Source organism: Melozone crissalis, unplaced genomic scaffold (genome assembly GCF_028551555.1).
Source record: "Melozone crissalis strain CALT ecotype California unplaced genomic scaffold, PUWL_Pcris_2 ptg000016l_1, whole genome shotgun sequence".
Lineage (NCBI taxonomy): Eukaryota > Metazoa > Chordata > Aves > Passeriformes > Passerellidae > Melozone > Melozone crissalis.
Window position 1 is genome coordinate 40,315,834 of NW_026535794.1, and position 16,540 is coordinate 40,332,373.

Sequence of the window (16,540 nt, forward strand, 5' to 3'; positions counted from 1 at the left end):
TCTGTTTCATATGAAAAAGATGAGTAATATATGAGTTCAACATCTAAGCATGACTATTTCAAAATAACTGTCTTTAGAAAAGCAAAAATTATATAATACAAATCTTCTAAATATGAAGTCAACCATATTTTTACTTGAGGAAATTAAAATCAATTTTTAAAACTAAAGTCCAATGCAGCTCTAATGCAAAAAAAAAGTTCAAATTACTACTAGAGGGCAAATATGCAAACTTCTCTGAATCAATATTTTCAGGAAGCAATTACTGTAAGAGGAAAGCCGTTGTAAATGTTATTTTGCTCACTTTCAAAGTACTTTTCTCAGTGGACCAAAAGACCTTTTAAAACAGACTTTTTTGCTGTTGTTCACAGACATTATGAAACCTCAGTGATGCTGGTGAACTAACTGTTAATTTTTAGCTGTGACACAGCTCACTTCCCAGCTCTTCCTATGGAATTCATTATTCAACAGTTCAAAGATGGGAAAACAAACACTGATCTTCAACTGATGACAAAATTAAAAAAACATTATTAAGAGAAGCCTTTGTCTAGTTGACTTACTAGGAACTGATGACTGGCTGATTAAAATTAAGTGGTAGACCAAAGGTGTGTCTCTTTTCCCTCCTTTTACAGTAATTCACATTAAGTTCAGTAACCTTCCAGCTATTTATGAAAACTAAAAAATAAAAGTCTGAATAACACAAGGCAAATGACAGAGGAATGTATACAGAAAAAACCACCTATTAGAAAATTAACACAGCTCCTCACACTCACACGAGGCAAACCAAACTCAATCATACAGATGTGTAAAATGTATTCAGACTGCAATATTCTGAATTACTAGAGAGGTGATACAGACCATAACCTATAGTGGAATGGACCAGGAAGATTTGTTTGGGTTTTTTTCTTAATTAATACCAGGAAGTTGACTGCCTTGTCAAGATTTTCTTTGACTCTTGCCTCCCAAGACAGAAATTGGTCCAGTTGCAGCCCTGAAGTCATAGTCTAAGAATGTCCTCAAAAGCAAATCTAAGAAAAAAAACGTGTCTTTCTGTGGTCAGATGATTTCTTGAACTAAAAAAGCAGAGGAAATCCCAGAAAACAAAAATATCTTCATTGTTGGTGTTTATCATTATCTTGAAAGACTTATGGATTAACTGGGAAATCTTGCCTTTCACATTTTTTTCTTTATGAGAAATATCTGCATGAGGAACAAAACTGATTTGAACATGACTTGGAGATTCTAGTAGAAAGCCTTACTAGTGATGATAGTAATAGCATCATGTACTTGAGCTTCATTTATTTGCCTTCTTCTGGATTATAAAGATCTTGTGTCTGGCATGCTGTCATTCCTGCCAGAGAAATGAGAACTGGAAAAACAATTACAGCTATTATTTTACTTCTGATTTCAAAGCACATTTGGAAGATGACCTGTGACAGAATTATCGTCACATGAATTCTCTTAATTTCCCATAAGGAAGTCAGAAAAAGAGATTTGTGTTTGCTTTTCTAAATTTAAGTAATGATGAGGCCTCTATACTTAAACTAAAGATAAAAAACTATGACATAGTTTCTTTCCTGTTCAGTGAACTACTTGGCTGCTAATGTGAAAAGGCAGATAACCACAGCCTCTTTCTTCTCTGTCATCATATTTCCACTGTTAAATGTAACAGTGTGCTCTTATTTATTAAACAAGTGAGGAAGAAAACAAGCAAAGCCTCAACTGATGGAAGAACCAAGGGAGATCAGTCCCCCTGCTCCCAACATACACAGGCCTAAAGCAGTCAAAGCTACAAGCTGGATTTTGGCAAGACAAATTTCTAGGAAGGGAAGGAAGAGCCTGAGGACCAAAAAAGAAAGATGATTCCACCTTAAAAACACAATCTGCCAGGTAGAATTGTGAAGCTTCTAAATAGCTGGTAATTTTGCAAAAGTAAAGCTAGTATGACCGCACGTACGCAGAATGCAAATGTTATGAAACTTCTACTAAAAATATTTCAAGAAAGGATGCAAAGTTCTAACAGTTTCTTTCAACTTATCTATACACCTACATACCGTTTTTGCATATAAAGAAGAAAGGCTTTGCAGATAACAAAATAATAAATTGCTGAGCTCTGGCCTACGATTACAAACTCCTAACTACTGTCTCCAATTTTGCCTATCAAACACAGCAAAACGCTTATGTAGTGTCTGATGCTGAAGCAGTGCAGTGATGGAGAACTATCCAGAAACAGCTGCAGGTGAACTGAACCTGATCATTTAATCAGTTAACTACTGCTGGTTTTAACAGTCATGGTTTTAAAAAGCACAAAAGCAAAAATAAAACTGCTTGAAAGCTTCATGATACAACTAAACTATGAATGCCACTGACAATTGTATCCTTCCTAATTCTTTTCATATTCACCTCTAACACTCTACCATGGTTTCAGCTGTACCTATCTCAGGATATCCAACACTGGTTTAAGACATTACCTCAACCACTGACAAAACCAAAGCAAAACCTGCTATGGACTGTAGGTGAGTGAAAGGAAAAGGCCACCATTTTTGACATTTTGCTTATATATTAGATTTTAAAACCATATTCCTTTTTAATTACACAAATGAATGTTAATTAAAGAATTTTTTGCTTGCTTTAGTTAAAAGCTAAAAAGTTAAAAATGTCAAACAAGAAGACAGTCACAACTGAGAATAGATAAACATGCAGGCAGAGGTAACAGTTATCATATTTCTTTGTGCCAAAAACATCGCAGTGCAAGTGATCCAGATGCAGAGAGCATCACACATGGACAGCTTAAATTTCAATAGTTGCCTGGTGTTTTGCCAATATTTTCCTCTGTCTTCTTTTCCTGGCTTTCCTGCACTTCTAAGTCCTCCTCAGGTGGGTGGATTACTACTGAAGGAATATCATCACTGGCAGGTGACACCAGCAATTCCTTGCCCTGAAGCGGGCTTGGCTGGGCACTTGTGCTTGGGCTGCAGGTAGGGCTGGAGGGTGGAGTGTTTTGAGGGGTGGTTACAGGGGTTGTACACCTTGAGGCTGCCGGGCTCCCAGCTCTTGAAGAAGGAAGAAGGTAACTGAGAAGAACCGACAAACGGCTGTCTGCTCTCAGGGAAAGATTGGAGGCAGAGAGACCTGTTCGCAAAGAGTGCCGGGAGGCTGAAAGGCCTTCCCCTGAGATAAAACAAATGGAACACCATGAGGCTTACAAAAGGGATAGATTATACTAAATTCAAACAAACCAAACCAAACCCACACAGATACAAATATGAATTAACAATTTACATAGTAAATTGCAAGCTTTATGGGACAAAGTGTCATACTCATGCAAGTAAGAGAAGAGGTAAAAGCAGATCTGATACCAGACATTAGGAAAGTCAGAAATCGCTGAGGAGTACTAATTAGAATGCCAAAGATCTGAGGGAGAAGATATTATCTTAAGTCACAGTAAGATTTGTTAACAAAAAAAAAAATTATCTCTTGACACTGACTCTTCAATTTTCCCATAATTCCTTATTCCTAATTGCACAGTAGCTAATCCATCCAAAAAATAAACTAAAAAATCAAAATATTACAAGACTTGTGTTAACTCTATCCGTTATGTACAATGAATTTTTAATTTTTAAAAAGTGATAGTGATCAAACTTATCTAAATGTGTTAAATGCAGCTGTCTTCCAATAAGAGTCTTGTTTTATTGAGAATTTTCCCAGGCAGCTGTAGTCTAATATATATTTTTGAAGAGGGCACAAAAATGAGATACACAGCCACTTCTCCATATCCTCTTGCTGTGACTTACCAATAGCCCCACATGGCTAAAACCAAACATTTCTCCAAAATCCCTTGTTACTTTTGTTGCTCTAGTTTCCATGTTCTACTAATTTCTTATGAAGAGAACACAGTCTTGTGATGGTTCCTTCAGACTGGAGTTTGTAATGGATTTTTCAGTTCTTCCTTAAGCAGGAAGAGAGACTGTTTATGCTCATATTAGTACTTCCATTAAAAGGTTTAGTGATACCATTTCTCCCATTTGCCACAAACACTTTTCCTGGGATGACCAGTCTCCTTGAAAACATTACTGATGACTTCTCCTACAATCCCTGAAATCCAAAACATGCTGGTTTCATGTACCATGCCATCAAACAAACAAACAGCAAACTATACACATTTACTTTCACATTTATACCAAGCACTACAGAGACCAGTAAGTTGAACAACCCCAGAAAAATTAACAAGAAGGAGGTGCAGAAAGCATGCCTAGGTAAAGGTCACATATATTCCCCTCCCCCCAAACAAAGAGTGGATCCTACAGATACAAACCTGCTTTAAGAACAAAAGCCTCAAAACTCAACTATTAAAATATCAAAACTGCAGAGCAGTAAAGAAAATAGGACCAATAGAGCAGATTTGGTTGCCTATAATAATCACTACAGTAATAACTAAATTCCATAAGTATACCTGATAAATTACAAACATGTCCTAACACACACAACCCCCTAAGGAGCCTAAGAACTAATATGTAAATATGCATGTTTGGCTTACCAGCTTATTAGAGGGTTACCAAAGTATAATAAAAAGAAAAGTAAATTTGTACATGCTCATCATATTATACTGGTTTCTTGTTTCAGCATATATCCCATAATCTCTTGTAAAAAGAGTATTAAGAATAAAATGCCCTAAAAAATGGAAGTGATACATGTAAGGTAAGTGTCAAGAAAGATTATACCTGGGGATACAGGTGTTCAAGGATGGGCAAAACCAAGGCTGTGTGTGAAATTTTCATGTTTGCTGAATAAAACATGTAAGTCAGGAGTTACAGGAGACATTATGCTCTTAGATCAATTAGCTGCATTTTCATTCTTGTAAAAATAAATCTGAAACTATGAGAGAAATATTTAAGCATATATCATATATGCACTGGCTAACAAAAAAACCTATCAGCAAGCTCAGGCACTCACTGGGGAATACTCCAGCATATGTAGCCCCTAACAAGCACTTAACTAAGTGAAACATACTCTAAGCAATGAGGCATCCTTCAAGACAGAAAAGGAAGTTCACTTCAATGATTGATTCATGAAATCAGAACTCAGTTTTCATCAGGGTAAAAAATTTCAATTTTTCAGAATAAAAAAAGTCCATGTGTCTTACTTAATGCAAGGCAAAATGAAACAAAGAACAGAGATGAAAATAGAGGTCCCATAAAAACACAAGAATACAAGTAAGCTGCTCTGTAGTACATACTGCTATTTGGAATTTGGGACTGGATGTCTAGAATAATTTTTCAGGAACTGGTTCAAAAAAGGTGTCTAAGAACATTCCTAATACCTTTCTTGGGTTTGAGATTTTTGTTCCCATTAGAACCTTCTCTATAAAACAACATAAAAATAAACAGCTAACAGTACTAGCTTCACCATTGACATAGCAAACTTGTCAAATGAACTTAACACTGGTTTAAAACACAGTAACTGTCAGCATCACTGAACTCATGATCACTAAATCTCTTATGCAAAGACTATAAAAGCAAGTAGGATCCATCTGACACATGTATAAGTTATGCCACAATGCTGAAATTCCTCAAGCATTGCACATTTTATTTAAGCATATACCAAAAAAAACCATTAGGATCAATTTATGTCTACTACTATGCTTCAAAATAATAATGCATGCTATGGTATACAGGCAGGAGTAGAAGATTTGAGTAAATTCAAAAATATCATCCATAGCTACACATCACACACACACTCTTATTGTTAGTTCTTTGCTCATCAAGAAGGAAACACTTATCTGTTATTACCAGCTGACCTTTCCTTCATCTCCCAGTGAGAGCATCATTTACCAGGTTAGTACGAACTGGAGGCTACAACTTATCTCACCATTTCGTTCAAGCAAGTGAGGGTCAGAATGTTTCTTGCCTATATCTGCGAAAGACCGAACTAGAGGAATCCGACTGCTCAGCTTCTTCTCGTTCTGATGATGGTGCCTCTTTAGAAGAGCCTCTCTCACTTTCTCTCTTATGGATTCATCCAGCTGGCCAGAGGCAATCATGTTGTCCAAAACCATATCTACATAATAATAACAAAAGAAGAAAATTATATAGGTAGCTATCACATCTCTCTTTCGCCTCACTCAAGCACTGTAGTCATATCAAATAATAAAAGAAAATCAAAATCTATTTAAAAGAAAAGTCTTCTCTTTAGCAAAACCATCTTCAAGAATCCACAGGAAATTTTCAGATGTCACTAAACAAGTAAATGTGAGAATAAGAAAAGCACAACATGCAGATCCAAGCGAGGGTATTTATTAGTAGCATCATTTCAAGAAATGTAAGATACTAAGCACCTTGTAATTTGAGCCATTTAATTCAAATTTCAATGGAAACTCACTTTCAAAAAATGTATTTATTGTATTCAACAAACCTACACTAGGCGTGAATTCACGAAGACAAACACAATGGAAAACAGACTTATGACAGTCTTACCCTGGTGTTCCCTTCTTTCAGAAGTATATACAACTACATAAAAGTGAAAGTTGCTATGGAATGAGAGGAATTACACAACTCCTGTCATCTTCAGATGCTCTACTGAGACTCTTTATGGAACTTCATGTGATTCACGTGCTTTAAAAGAGGAATTATGAAACAAAGTCTAGGTATATAATCTAAAACTAACTACTCATCTGTCAAACAATATCAAGTTTCAAAAGGGCATCTCACCAGTATTCTCACATCAGGAAAGAAAGCCTACATATCAGGGAAAATACCTACTGTGATTCTTAGAGGTCCATTTTTGAAAAATAATAAAAAATATAAAACAAATTCATAAAAGACCTCAACCTGCACAAAGAAACACAAACCTATGTGACAAATTTTTAAATATATTTTCCCAGGCTTAACTAATGTATCGAGATTTAACTGCATTGTTAAACTGAAATTGCATAGAACTTCTCACAATGAAAAATGTTAGGGGTCAGGGTAGGGCTCTGTCCTGACTAACAGAACAACATGCAGTAAAGTGTCTGTCAGTACAGTGCAGCTTCTTTCTGAGATCACTGGTAACACACAGCCACTTGTTACAGGTTCTCAGAAGGAAACCAGCCACCCTCCCTCTCCTGTTATGAGTAACAAACAGTATAACCTACTGGGTATTGCTGGCTCCTGGAAACAAGACAGCACACTTGTATACCAAGCACTGCTAAGCCACATGCTTCAAAATGGCACCTAAAATTAACTTGAAACAAGTTCACACAATCTCTTAAGGCATCCTAGTTGCAACTTAAGTGCCCACTACCCAGAGTGCTGGTTACGTAGAACTAAGCAATTACTTTGGTTATGTATTAAGATTATCACTAAATTCGATTACCAAAAATAAAATTATAAATCAAAACATTACATTTACAAGGATGTACTGAATACACTTGCTCAGTAAGTCAGAACAATAGGAAGGGAATACCAATTTCCTGAGCGAATTTCAAGGATTTCAAAACAAGAAAACTTTTCAAGTGCTGCCAAAGTTTTTAAGGCCAAAACACCTTGTCCTACACACATATGTTGGTCAACCCTAAGTCTAATATGATTCCTGAGAAGGCATTCCACTGTGTGGTAGCTGTAGCAAGAGATAACATTAGAGAAATTAGAGAGGAAAATAGAGAGAGGAAAATTATGTAGAACTAATTCTAAAGTCATTTAGGAGCAAGTAGACATATATCATGTATATATATGTGCATGTATCTATATATTTATATGTATCTATAGGTATGAAAGTATCCAAAATGACCATGTGATTAGTGAGGACACTCAGCACAGTAGGTCAAACAACATGTACAGCATTTATTTCTGCTCACCTCTTATAAAGGTGAAAGAATTACCAGATGTGCAACAACGAACTGCACTACTGGCATCAAGTTAATGTCAGTCAAAATATGATTAATAATTATGGTACTAAAGTGCACAAATAACTCCTAAAATGTTCTGGCAGATTTACAATTCATCTGTAGAAACAAAGACAGAGAACACATTAAGGGATTAGAACATAAAGGCTAGTTCTGGGCCTCAGCCTAAAGTACAAACTAAGGAGCTCCTACTCATCCACTTTTGTAAGTGACATTTGTAGGACCAGCTCCTCTCAACCAGACCAAGAGAAGTGCAGCAAGCATGCACATACCTGTTTCTTCAACACAGTATTTTCAAGAACATAGACATCACCAAAACCACCTCAAGTTATAGATCAGAATTTGGGAATAAAGTATTTTTAAAAATTTTTGCTGCAACCTGCTATCTCATCAAGTGTGTCTGCTCTCATGTCCAACATGACCGTGCCATTAAGAATACAGCTCCGCAGTTCAAAGAGACTGTGCAGAGACAGAGTCGCTACGTAAGGCTTGCTCCATCGATCACCGCCATCTTCAACATCCTCTTCAAACTTCAGCCACCTGAAATGAATTCACATGTACACATTTATACTTCTCCTGGGAAGAAAATCTGGCAAGTAATCCCACTCTTCCATGTCCATGGCTTAGGCATGACATAGAACAGAAAATCCCATGAAATCATACCCGCTTTCATTTTCTCAGGCAGCCCAACTGATTAATGTTTTTATCAGGCCTTAATAACCACACTCAATTGTTTCAGTTTTTACCATATTGTTTCTCTGGGCTTAACCAATACCTGTCTATTCACATGTTCTCATGAAGAATATGGCTGTCTGCCCTATTACCTGATTTGCACATCTTGATTTAATTAGTATTTTGAGATTAGAAAGCTGTCTGAAACATACCATACAGCATGTTCAAGTCTCCTAAGGCTGCTAAGTCAGACATTTAAGAGCCAGGCAATATTAACATGTGAAACTATAAATTGATCTTATTCCTACTCACAGGCATTATGCAAATTGAGTTTCTACAAAAGTTAACATGCAACTAGGTAGCTGGAAGTACTGAATGCAGAAGAATTCATCACAATGCATGGGTAGAAGGAAGCAACTAAATTAGTAAGGGTCAAAACCAATCAAGGCATCCTGTAACATTCAGGCATACAATTTGCCAAAAATTAATCAAATATTACCCAAGAAAAATAATAATTCCCTTTTTTTATGTTTAAGAAAAAAATTATACTAATATATTGGCTATGATATACTAAAGACATTTCTGAGATTGCAAATACCACACTAGGTGGACGAAACCCCATATTTATAACTTGGCTTACTCCTCCCTTTCAAAATGTTTGGCATGATCAGTTTTAGGGAAGAGAACACAGCACCAGAAAGACTGAGGGTCTCTTGAAAACAATATTGATTCTTTCAGAGTTTGAAAAGAAGAACTAAAGTTTTGGGTTGCAGTGCATGAATTGAGCAAACAACTCCTACAGATGGTGATGATTCTAAACCAAACCTGGTTTGAATTGAGTAGACAACTCCTACAGATAGTGATGATTCTAAGCCAAACCTGGTTTGCAATTCTTTGAAATAAAGTTACTATAAGATACACCTTGAAACAATCTACTCTAAACATACCTAGCAGTTTCTCTCCATTCATATTCCTCTCCATCCCTGAAGCAAAGTTCATCCATTTCAGTGAAGAGATCATGAGGAATGTGTTCATCATCATCTTCAGTACCCAAGATAAACTGCACGCGTTGGGATGGTGTGTCTTGAAGAAAAGGAGAAACTAAATAATTAGAAGAATTCATACTTCTATGAAATAAGAAACATTACATAACAGTAAAGTCTCCTGCCCTCAGCTAGAAATATGCAGGACAACATCCTCTTTAAGAGGGAAGAGGAACAAAAGAAACATATACATGTCTTTAAAAGAAGGCTCTCTGAAAACTTCAACTGTTTCTGAAAACAAAACGTCTGGAAATCCATGTTTATGAAAATTAATCAATTGGTATTGGCTCTCCTACAGATTGCCAATATGAAAATTAACATCACGAGCAAATGTGGTTTAAAAAAACTAGAAATTAATATACCAAAACACTAGAAACTTTGTTTTCATTTTGAGAACAAAATAATTAATACCATCATGACACAAGACACTGAAGAAGCTAAAACAAAACAGGCTGATGGAAACAAACAGCCTTACTTACAGATTAGCTGCCCAAGCAATAGTTCAAGATGGCCATCAGTGAGTAGCCAGGCACTGACTGTTAGAGCAGCAGATTTTTCTGTGGTCTGTTGATATTTATGTAGGATAAAATTTTTCATTGCATGGTTGGAGCAGTATGTATAAATTAGCATAGGAAAGTAGAAAACTATGTAGCTGAAGTATCCAGAAAATATTTTAACTTCTCATAGTATAATGCCTAGTGGAACAGGCTCAATAACTAGCTAGAAAACTCAACTATCCTTATTGATCAAATAAGTACTAGATTTCAATTAATATGAAAAAAACTTTTAAAAAATACCAATTAAACCACATGATTCTAGAGATACTTTTATACATATACTTATACAAGGATTTTGTTTCAATTCAAGTGAATTTTCATATTACAAGGGTTCAAAAAATGTACTAATTGCAATGCTATCTCAAGGAAGGCCAGAAATAGAAAATCCAGGTAAATCTCAATTTCAATTTTTTTTTTAATTTTCTCAAATTTTAAAAAATCTTAACTTTGTTCACTGAAACATCACTCTTACAGCTGTTATACATGAATATACAACTGTAAGCTTCTACTGTAGAAGGAAGATGGCCTTTTAGATTTAAAGGTTAAGATCTGAATTACTAACAAAGTTAATTCCACACGGAGATTTACTTTAGCATTTTTGTTCTGGTATATACCACCATCTAGTAGCATCATTCTGAAATGTGCTCTTGAATGCAAACAACATTCATTATTAGTTAAGGTCTATAGCAGATTGTTTCCATCCCAAAACCAACACACCCCAGAATCTGGCCAAACCCTGTGCTTCTGTGCATACAGAAGCAACCAGAACAGAGAAAGTGAATTTCTGTCAACTTAATATCACTTATTTCTTCAAAACCTGTATAGCAAGACTCTACAAACATGATATCCATTATAATAATTTGTATTTGGGAGAGGAGGCCTTGAAGATGGTTGAAACCAAGAACCATAGGAGAATGGTAAAAGATTTGTCAGAGCTTTTCCATTTGAAAAATCCTTTGTTTCAGGTACTGGCCCATGCAGAACATGCTGCCAGTCATTGAAAGGTAATAGTGAACAGCATGGTGTCCACACTTAAATTCAAACATTGCATCATAATCTGCTCGTTCATGGCACTTTAGGAATTAAAATGGACTTAGAATGTTGAAGAAAAACTGTTAAGCATACTGCCAAATATTTTCATTTCAGAGAATGATATGACAAAATTGTCCTCTCTTGAGGATAATAGGTATGGGGTGGGGGGGGGGGGGGGCAGTTCGTGATCCAAACCAAAAATTTATGAGGCAGTGCAATTCCTTTACTAACAGACAGCAAGAAGGCTGAAGTAAATATTTAAATAAGATCATTGATCAAATTACCATGGCAAATGCTGCTTTTCACAGCTACATGCTTAGTTTCAAAAATCAGAGGAAGAAGCATACACGACTACACAATCTGAAAAAGGTGTCTAATTTAAATAACACAGATTTTCATGCTACAGGAGAGCATTACAAAGCTCTAGTCTAACCTATTCAGTGCAGGCTGCTGAACATTCATGCAGGCAGCTGGACCAAGTCCAACAGCTTCTGACTTAGATAAAACACAACCACAAAATCCTTGTCTGATTGTACAAAAAAAGACATTAATTACAGCGAGAATAAAAGAAATAGCACAAAACAAACAACATTTAAGCACAGAGTAGCTACTACAAGTTTATTTTCAGGAGACATGAAGAACATGCACAACAAACTTCTTACCATATGATGGAGATTCTCGGCCATCCTCTCTGTCATCTTTGTCTCTTTTTCTTCTGTGCCTGTGCCCACGATGCCTATGCCTTCGACGGCCTGGCTTGCCAAGTGGGACGTGAACTCCGATATACACAGCTCTGTGGCCTTTTCAAGGAAGTTTTAAAGGACACAAATAAACAAAAAATTACCTACTACCCAAATTTAGTATCTAAAGACAAGGGGTTTAAGAAATAGCAATCCAAAAGCACTTGACAAAAATTACCTTTAGTGAACTAACATGACCATTTCTGTCCTCCCAGACTGTCAAGGAACTAGCGCTAGACTCATTTCTCTGATAAATTAGGTCATATTTTTATTCAGTTTAAGAATTCAGTTGTGAAACAAATAATTCAGAAGTACAAGCTTGACCTGTAACACTGAAAGAAGCTACTTTATAAACACGAGGCCAAAGCAGAGAAATTACATTTTAGTCCTCTTTTTTTGCAGGGATTCATATGAGGACAGTTGTAAGAATGGCAAAATAATCTCTTGGTTCAGCTTATTAACTTCATCAAGAAATTACCCTTCATTCAGAGTCTGCAAGTAGTTTTCTGTCCTTGAAAGAGCTGCCAGTATTTTCTCAAATAGCACATAACACCTCAATGTGAAACTGATGTTGAATCACACCATTAACTTAGTATCAAGAGGATAAAAGGAACTTCTATTCTGAAATGTATGTCAACACTTCAAATAACTTCCAGAGATGTTGGGATGGGTTTTTCCTATTCTAGAATGTTTTAATAAATTTAGAAGCACATCCTCAAATTAATGAACACTGCTCTTGAAGACGTACTTTCAACATCTTGCTTTTCCTTTGACATTAAGACAATACTAGCACAAACATCTTAGCAAAAGATATCAATCAAGTGACTGTTATGAACATATTACTACCATGTCTCCTGTAATGCAGATAGCATATACAATAGGCTTTTCATTGCTATTTAAACAAACAATTGCAGGAAGAGACAAATTAACTACAACACTAAATACTCTGCTTCTTGGTGTTGAAGAGCTATTACAGAAGACTGACATTAACCAAAGGAAAAGGAAGTGGTCTTCCAGCTCTTAGACATATGGAAATTCAGCAAATTTACATTATGAAGGCAAGCCCTAGAAATTGTGACTGCATGTACACACATATATATGTATGTGCCTAGCACACATAAAGATGTTTAAGATTCCTGCTGATTATAGAGCTTTAAAGAAACAAAAAGTGCTAAGATGTCAAGCTTATTTCCCAAAAAAAAGAATCCCTAAGCCCAAAAAGATACTACTTTATAGAAGTTTTGTGTATTTTTACAGTGCTACCTGACTAAAAACACAAGCAGAAACCATTATTCACACAAGTAAGTTCACCATTTAATTAATTGGTCAAAGATTCCTTTTCACATAACAGGATCCAATTCTTGACACACTTCCAACACAAGTTTAATTAGAGCTGACTGACTGGCACTATGACCAAATCTGAAATTAAGCATATTAAAAGCTATTTGTTTCCATGTAAGAGTGGAAAAGAGATTAATTTCTCAAAGCACTAATTATTCCTATTTATAGAGAGAGACTTGGTTTTTTGTGAGTTTCTTCCAACAATACCCAGGCCCCTGCCCAGCAGCCTGACCTCTGTCCTCCATGACTGCTATGCACATGCAATTCCCAGAGAAATTAATGCCAATGTGACACCTATAAATCACTGCACTTGGTGTATATACATGTAATATGATCGGGGGCACCATTAACAATGGTCATGTCGCTGACACCATCGTGATACAATAATCTGATGCATAGGGAAAGCAAAAGTACGAGGTTTAAAAATAACTGCATTACTCACCACATTCCACTCAAAGCTGCAACTGAGTGAGCCACACTCACTGCAAGTGCTGTTACTGTGCCTGTTAGGGTTTCTGTTTTATTTTATATATTCAATTAGCAGGTATCAAGCTACAGTTTATATATACACTCCAACTGTTCTATTTGTTGCCAAAGTGCTGGATTTTTTTGCAGGAACTGTTTCTTCCTAAGAGAAACTCTAGCACACTTCTAGTAATTAAGCATTTTATAAAAATGCTTGCTTTAATATTGTTAATAAGATTCTTTTAAGCATGTGTTTTGATCACTGCACTAAAGAAAACAAAAAAAAAAAAACCCACACAAAACCAAAAACACAACCTTGAAGGAGTCTGACACTGTTCAGGATTTTACTCCCTGAGAACTAAGGACTTCCACATTTTGGTTTTTCACCATTCCTACAAATAAGAGACAAAAATCCCTCACAGATTTTCCAAGGATCTCCATCTTAAAAAATGTACCTTGCTATTGCAAAAACTGGCATTTGTAATAGTGTGACCATTTCCATGGTCAAAGACCATGTTGCTGCATGAAGGAGAGGTGGAAATAAGTCTATCGCCTTTTACCTAATTACACTGAGACAGAACTTGTTTTTTCCAGTAGAAAAGTTTGGAGGAGACCAGATATGCTGCAAAGACACAGCTAAAAGCTATGGAAACTGAGCTGAAATAAGCAACAAACAGAAGGTGTTTTAAAACAACCTGGGTCCACAGCAAATGGCTTTTACTATCACAGAAATCACAGAATCGTGTCCAGGTGCCTCACAGCTGCCTCAAGCAGGCACTGCCAAGTTAGTAACCTGGATGGTCAGTGACTGGATGGTCAATCCACAACCTACAACATTTGATATTGCTGTTCCACTTTAAAAGGAAGAATTAAAGGAAGCACTTTCTTGCCTCCTGAACAAACGAGGGTTTCATAGAGAAAGGGAACAGTCTAGCCGTGGGTTATGATCCTGCCCTTCAGCCCCACTGCCCAGAAGTGACTACAGTGAAACTATTTCCTCACGTAGACATGGTCTTGCAGGCAAATGTACACCAATCCTACCTTCCCCAAAGCACTTCTGTATATGCAAAATGTTCAGACATCTGCAATGGTATTCTGGGACTAATATGAAATGCCAATGAGCAAATGATTGTCAGCATTTATAAAGTAAAATGGACCACAATGCAATGTAATTCCATCAGAGTAACTTTAAAAAAAAAACTGATGTTGACAAAAAGTCTCTGAAATATTTTTCAGAGCAAGCAGTGAAAGTGGCAGTACAACAGACCAACCGAGAAAAATTTACCTGCAGCAAACGGAAGCTTATGAGTGCACCTGACTGTTCCTTAGGAAGAGGGACCTTCATTCTGCTATCACAGTCATAAATAAAGATATTTCAACTACTGTCTAGCAAATCTGAAACTACTGCTGTTGAATATACTGTCAGGATTACCCAAAAACTGCTTACAGATATAGTCAACTCCAAAAGTGGGACAAAACTACATAAGAAAAATCGGACAAGCTTAACTTTGATTCTAACTCAACAAAGCAAAGCATTGAGAAGCCTTCTAAAAATAAGATAGCTGCACTGAGTAGGCCTGTGTTTCATTATTCAGATAGAAGTAATAATGTTTGCAGATAGACAGATAGAGATTTACTTATAAATATAATTTACAAGGAAAAGCAAAGTAAAACAAAGCCATAGCCATTTTCTTCCTTCATTCCCAGTGAATTGGACTCAACAAGTTATTTTTCAGATTTCATATTTTTCAGCAAATTTTGGTTTTGCCAAAAAACCAAACCTTAACAAAATAAACAACCAGACCTCCAAGAAAGGCAATTAATATAAAATTCATATATCATCTGTGAAAGCACTGGAAATACATTTAACTCTAAAAAGGTTGGGGTTCAAGTTTCTAGCATGGGGGTGTTATTTTTACAAGGGACACAACCTTTACTTGAATATTGTGTTTAGAAGTTCAAAAGGTACATCATGTGACCTTAAAAGCTTCATTCACGTAAATGTCTGTAGCATTGTACCACTTTCAAACAAAGCTTCTTACAGAATTACTATAAACCAATAATCAATAGAATTAGTAGACTGCCCAGTACTAAATTTAGTAATACAAAGCTCAAGAGATGATTGCTCATTTTAATCCAACATGACTTTATCCAAGCTCAGCTGTTGAAATCCACTGAGAGTATTTACTACTTAAGGCCCTTATCAATATGAAACAAACTTAAGTGTTAGGATCTTGAAACGTGTCTCCATCACATGGTAGGTCTCACTCCAAAAGTCACTTTGGGTGAAGTCCTATAATATTTACAGAAAAGAAAATGCTCTGATTTCTCTCCAGAGCTCCTATGAAAGTGGTAGATTTTCAAAATAGAAGATTTCTGAAGCCTGAGAGAGCTGAACAAAAATGCCCTGGTATCACTAGGTCTTCTCTTTTCACACAGAACCTTCTCTTTTCTTTGGCTAGATGCCTTTAAAGCTTCACAGAAAGAAGGACATTGCTCTCCATCTTAACAAGGAAAAGCAAAGGGAATCAAGTTTGTGTCTATGTGGATTCTGAAACCCTGTAGCTTAGAAATTTGAACTAAGAGCGATCATATATTAACGATGGATGTAAGGACCATCGGCAGGTGAGCTCCCTGGTCCAACCTTGCTCAAAGTACAGCCAACTTCAAAGCTGGAGCCATGGTTTTGATCAGTTTAGTTAGGATGACAGCCACACTTTTAGTAATTTTAAGGATACATGTTCTACAGCCTATCTAGGCAACCTATACCAACCTACAGCAACACACTACCTGAAAAAAAAATCCTAATAT

General features: G+C 36.2%; 1 protein-coding gene across 1 annotated transcript in view; it reads right to left on the reverse strand.

Moving 5' to 3' along the window:
- The window catches only part of SLC4A7 (solute carrier family 4 member 7), a 93,703-nt gene that overhangs the window by 34,783 nt on the left and 42,380 nt on the right, over positions 1 to 16,540 (reverse strand). The window contains exons 3-7 of the mRNA XM_054273362.1: positions 11,846 to 11,983; positions 9,499 to 9,634; positions 8,259 to 8,419; positions 5,866 to 6,054; positions 2,806 to 3,168 (exon numbers count right to left, since the gene is read on the reverse strand). Coding sequence (XP_054129337.1) covers positions 2,806 to 3,168; positions 5,866 to 6,054; positions 8,259 to 8,419; positions 9,499 to 9,634; positions 11,846 to 11,983 — 987 coding nt within the window. The remainder of the gene's footprint in view (positions 1 to 2,805; positions 3,169 to 5,865; positions 6,055 to 8,258; positions 8,420 to 9,498; positions 9,635 to 11,845; positions 11,984 to 16,540) is intronic.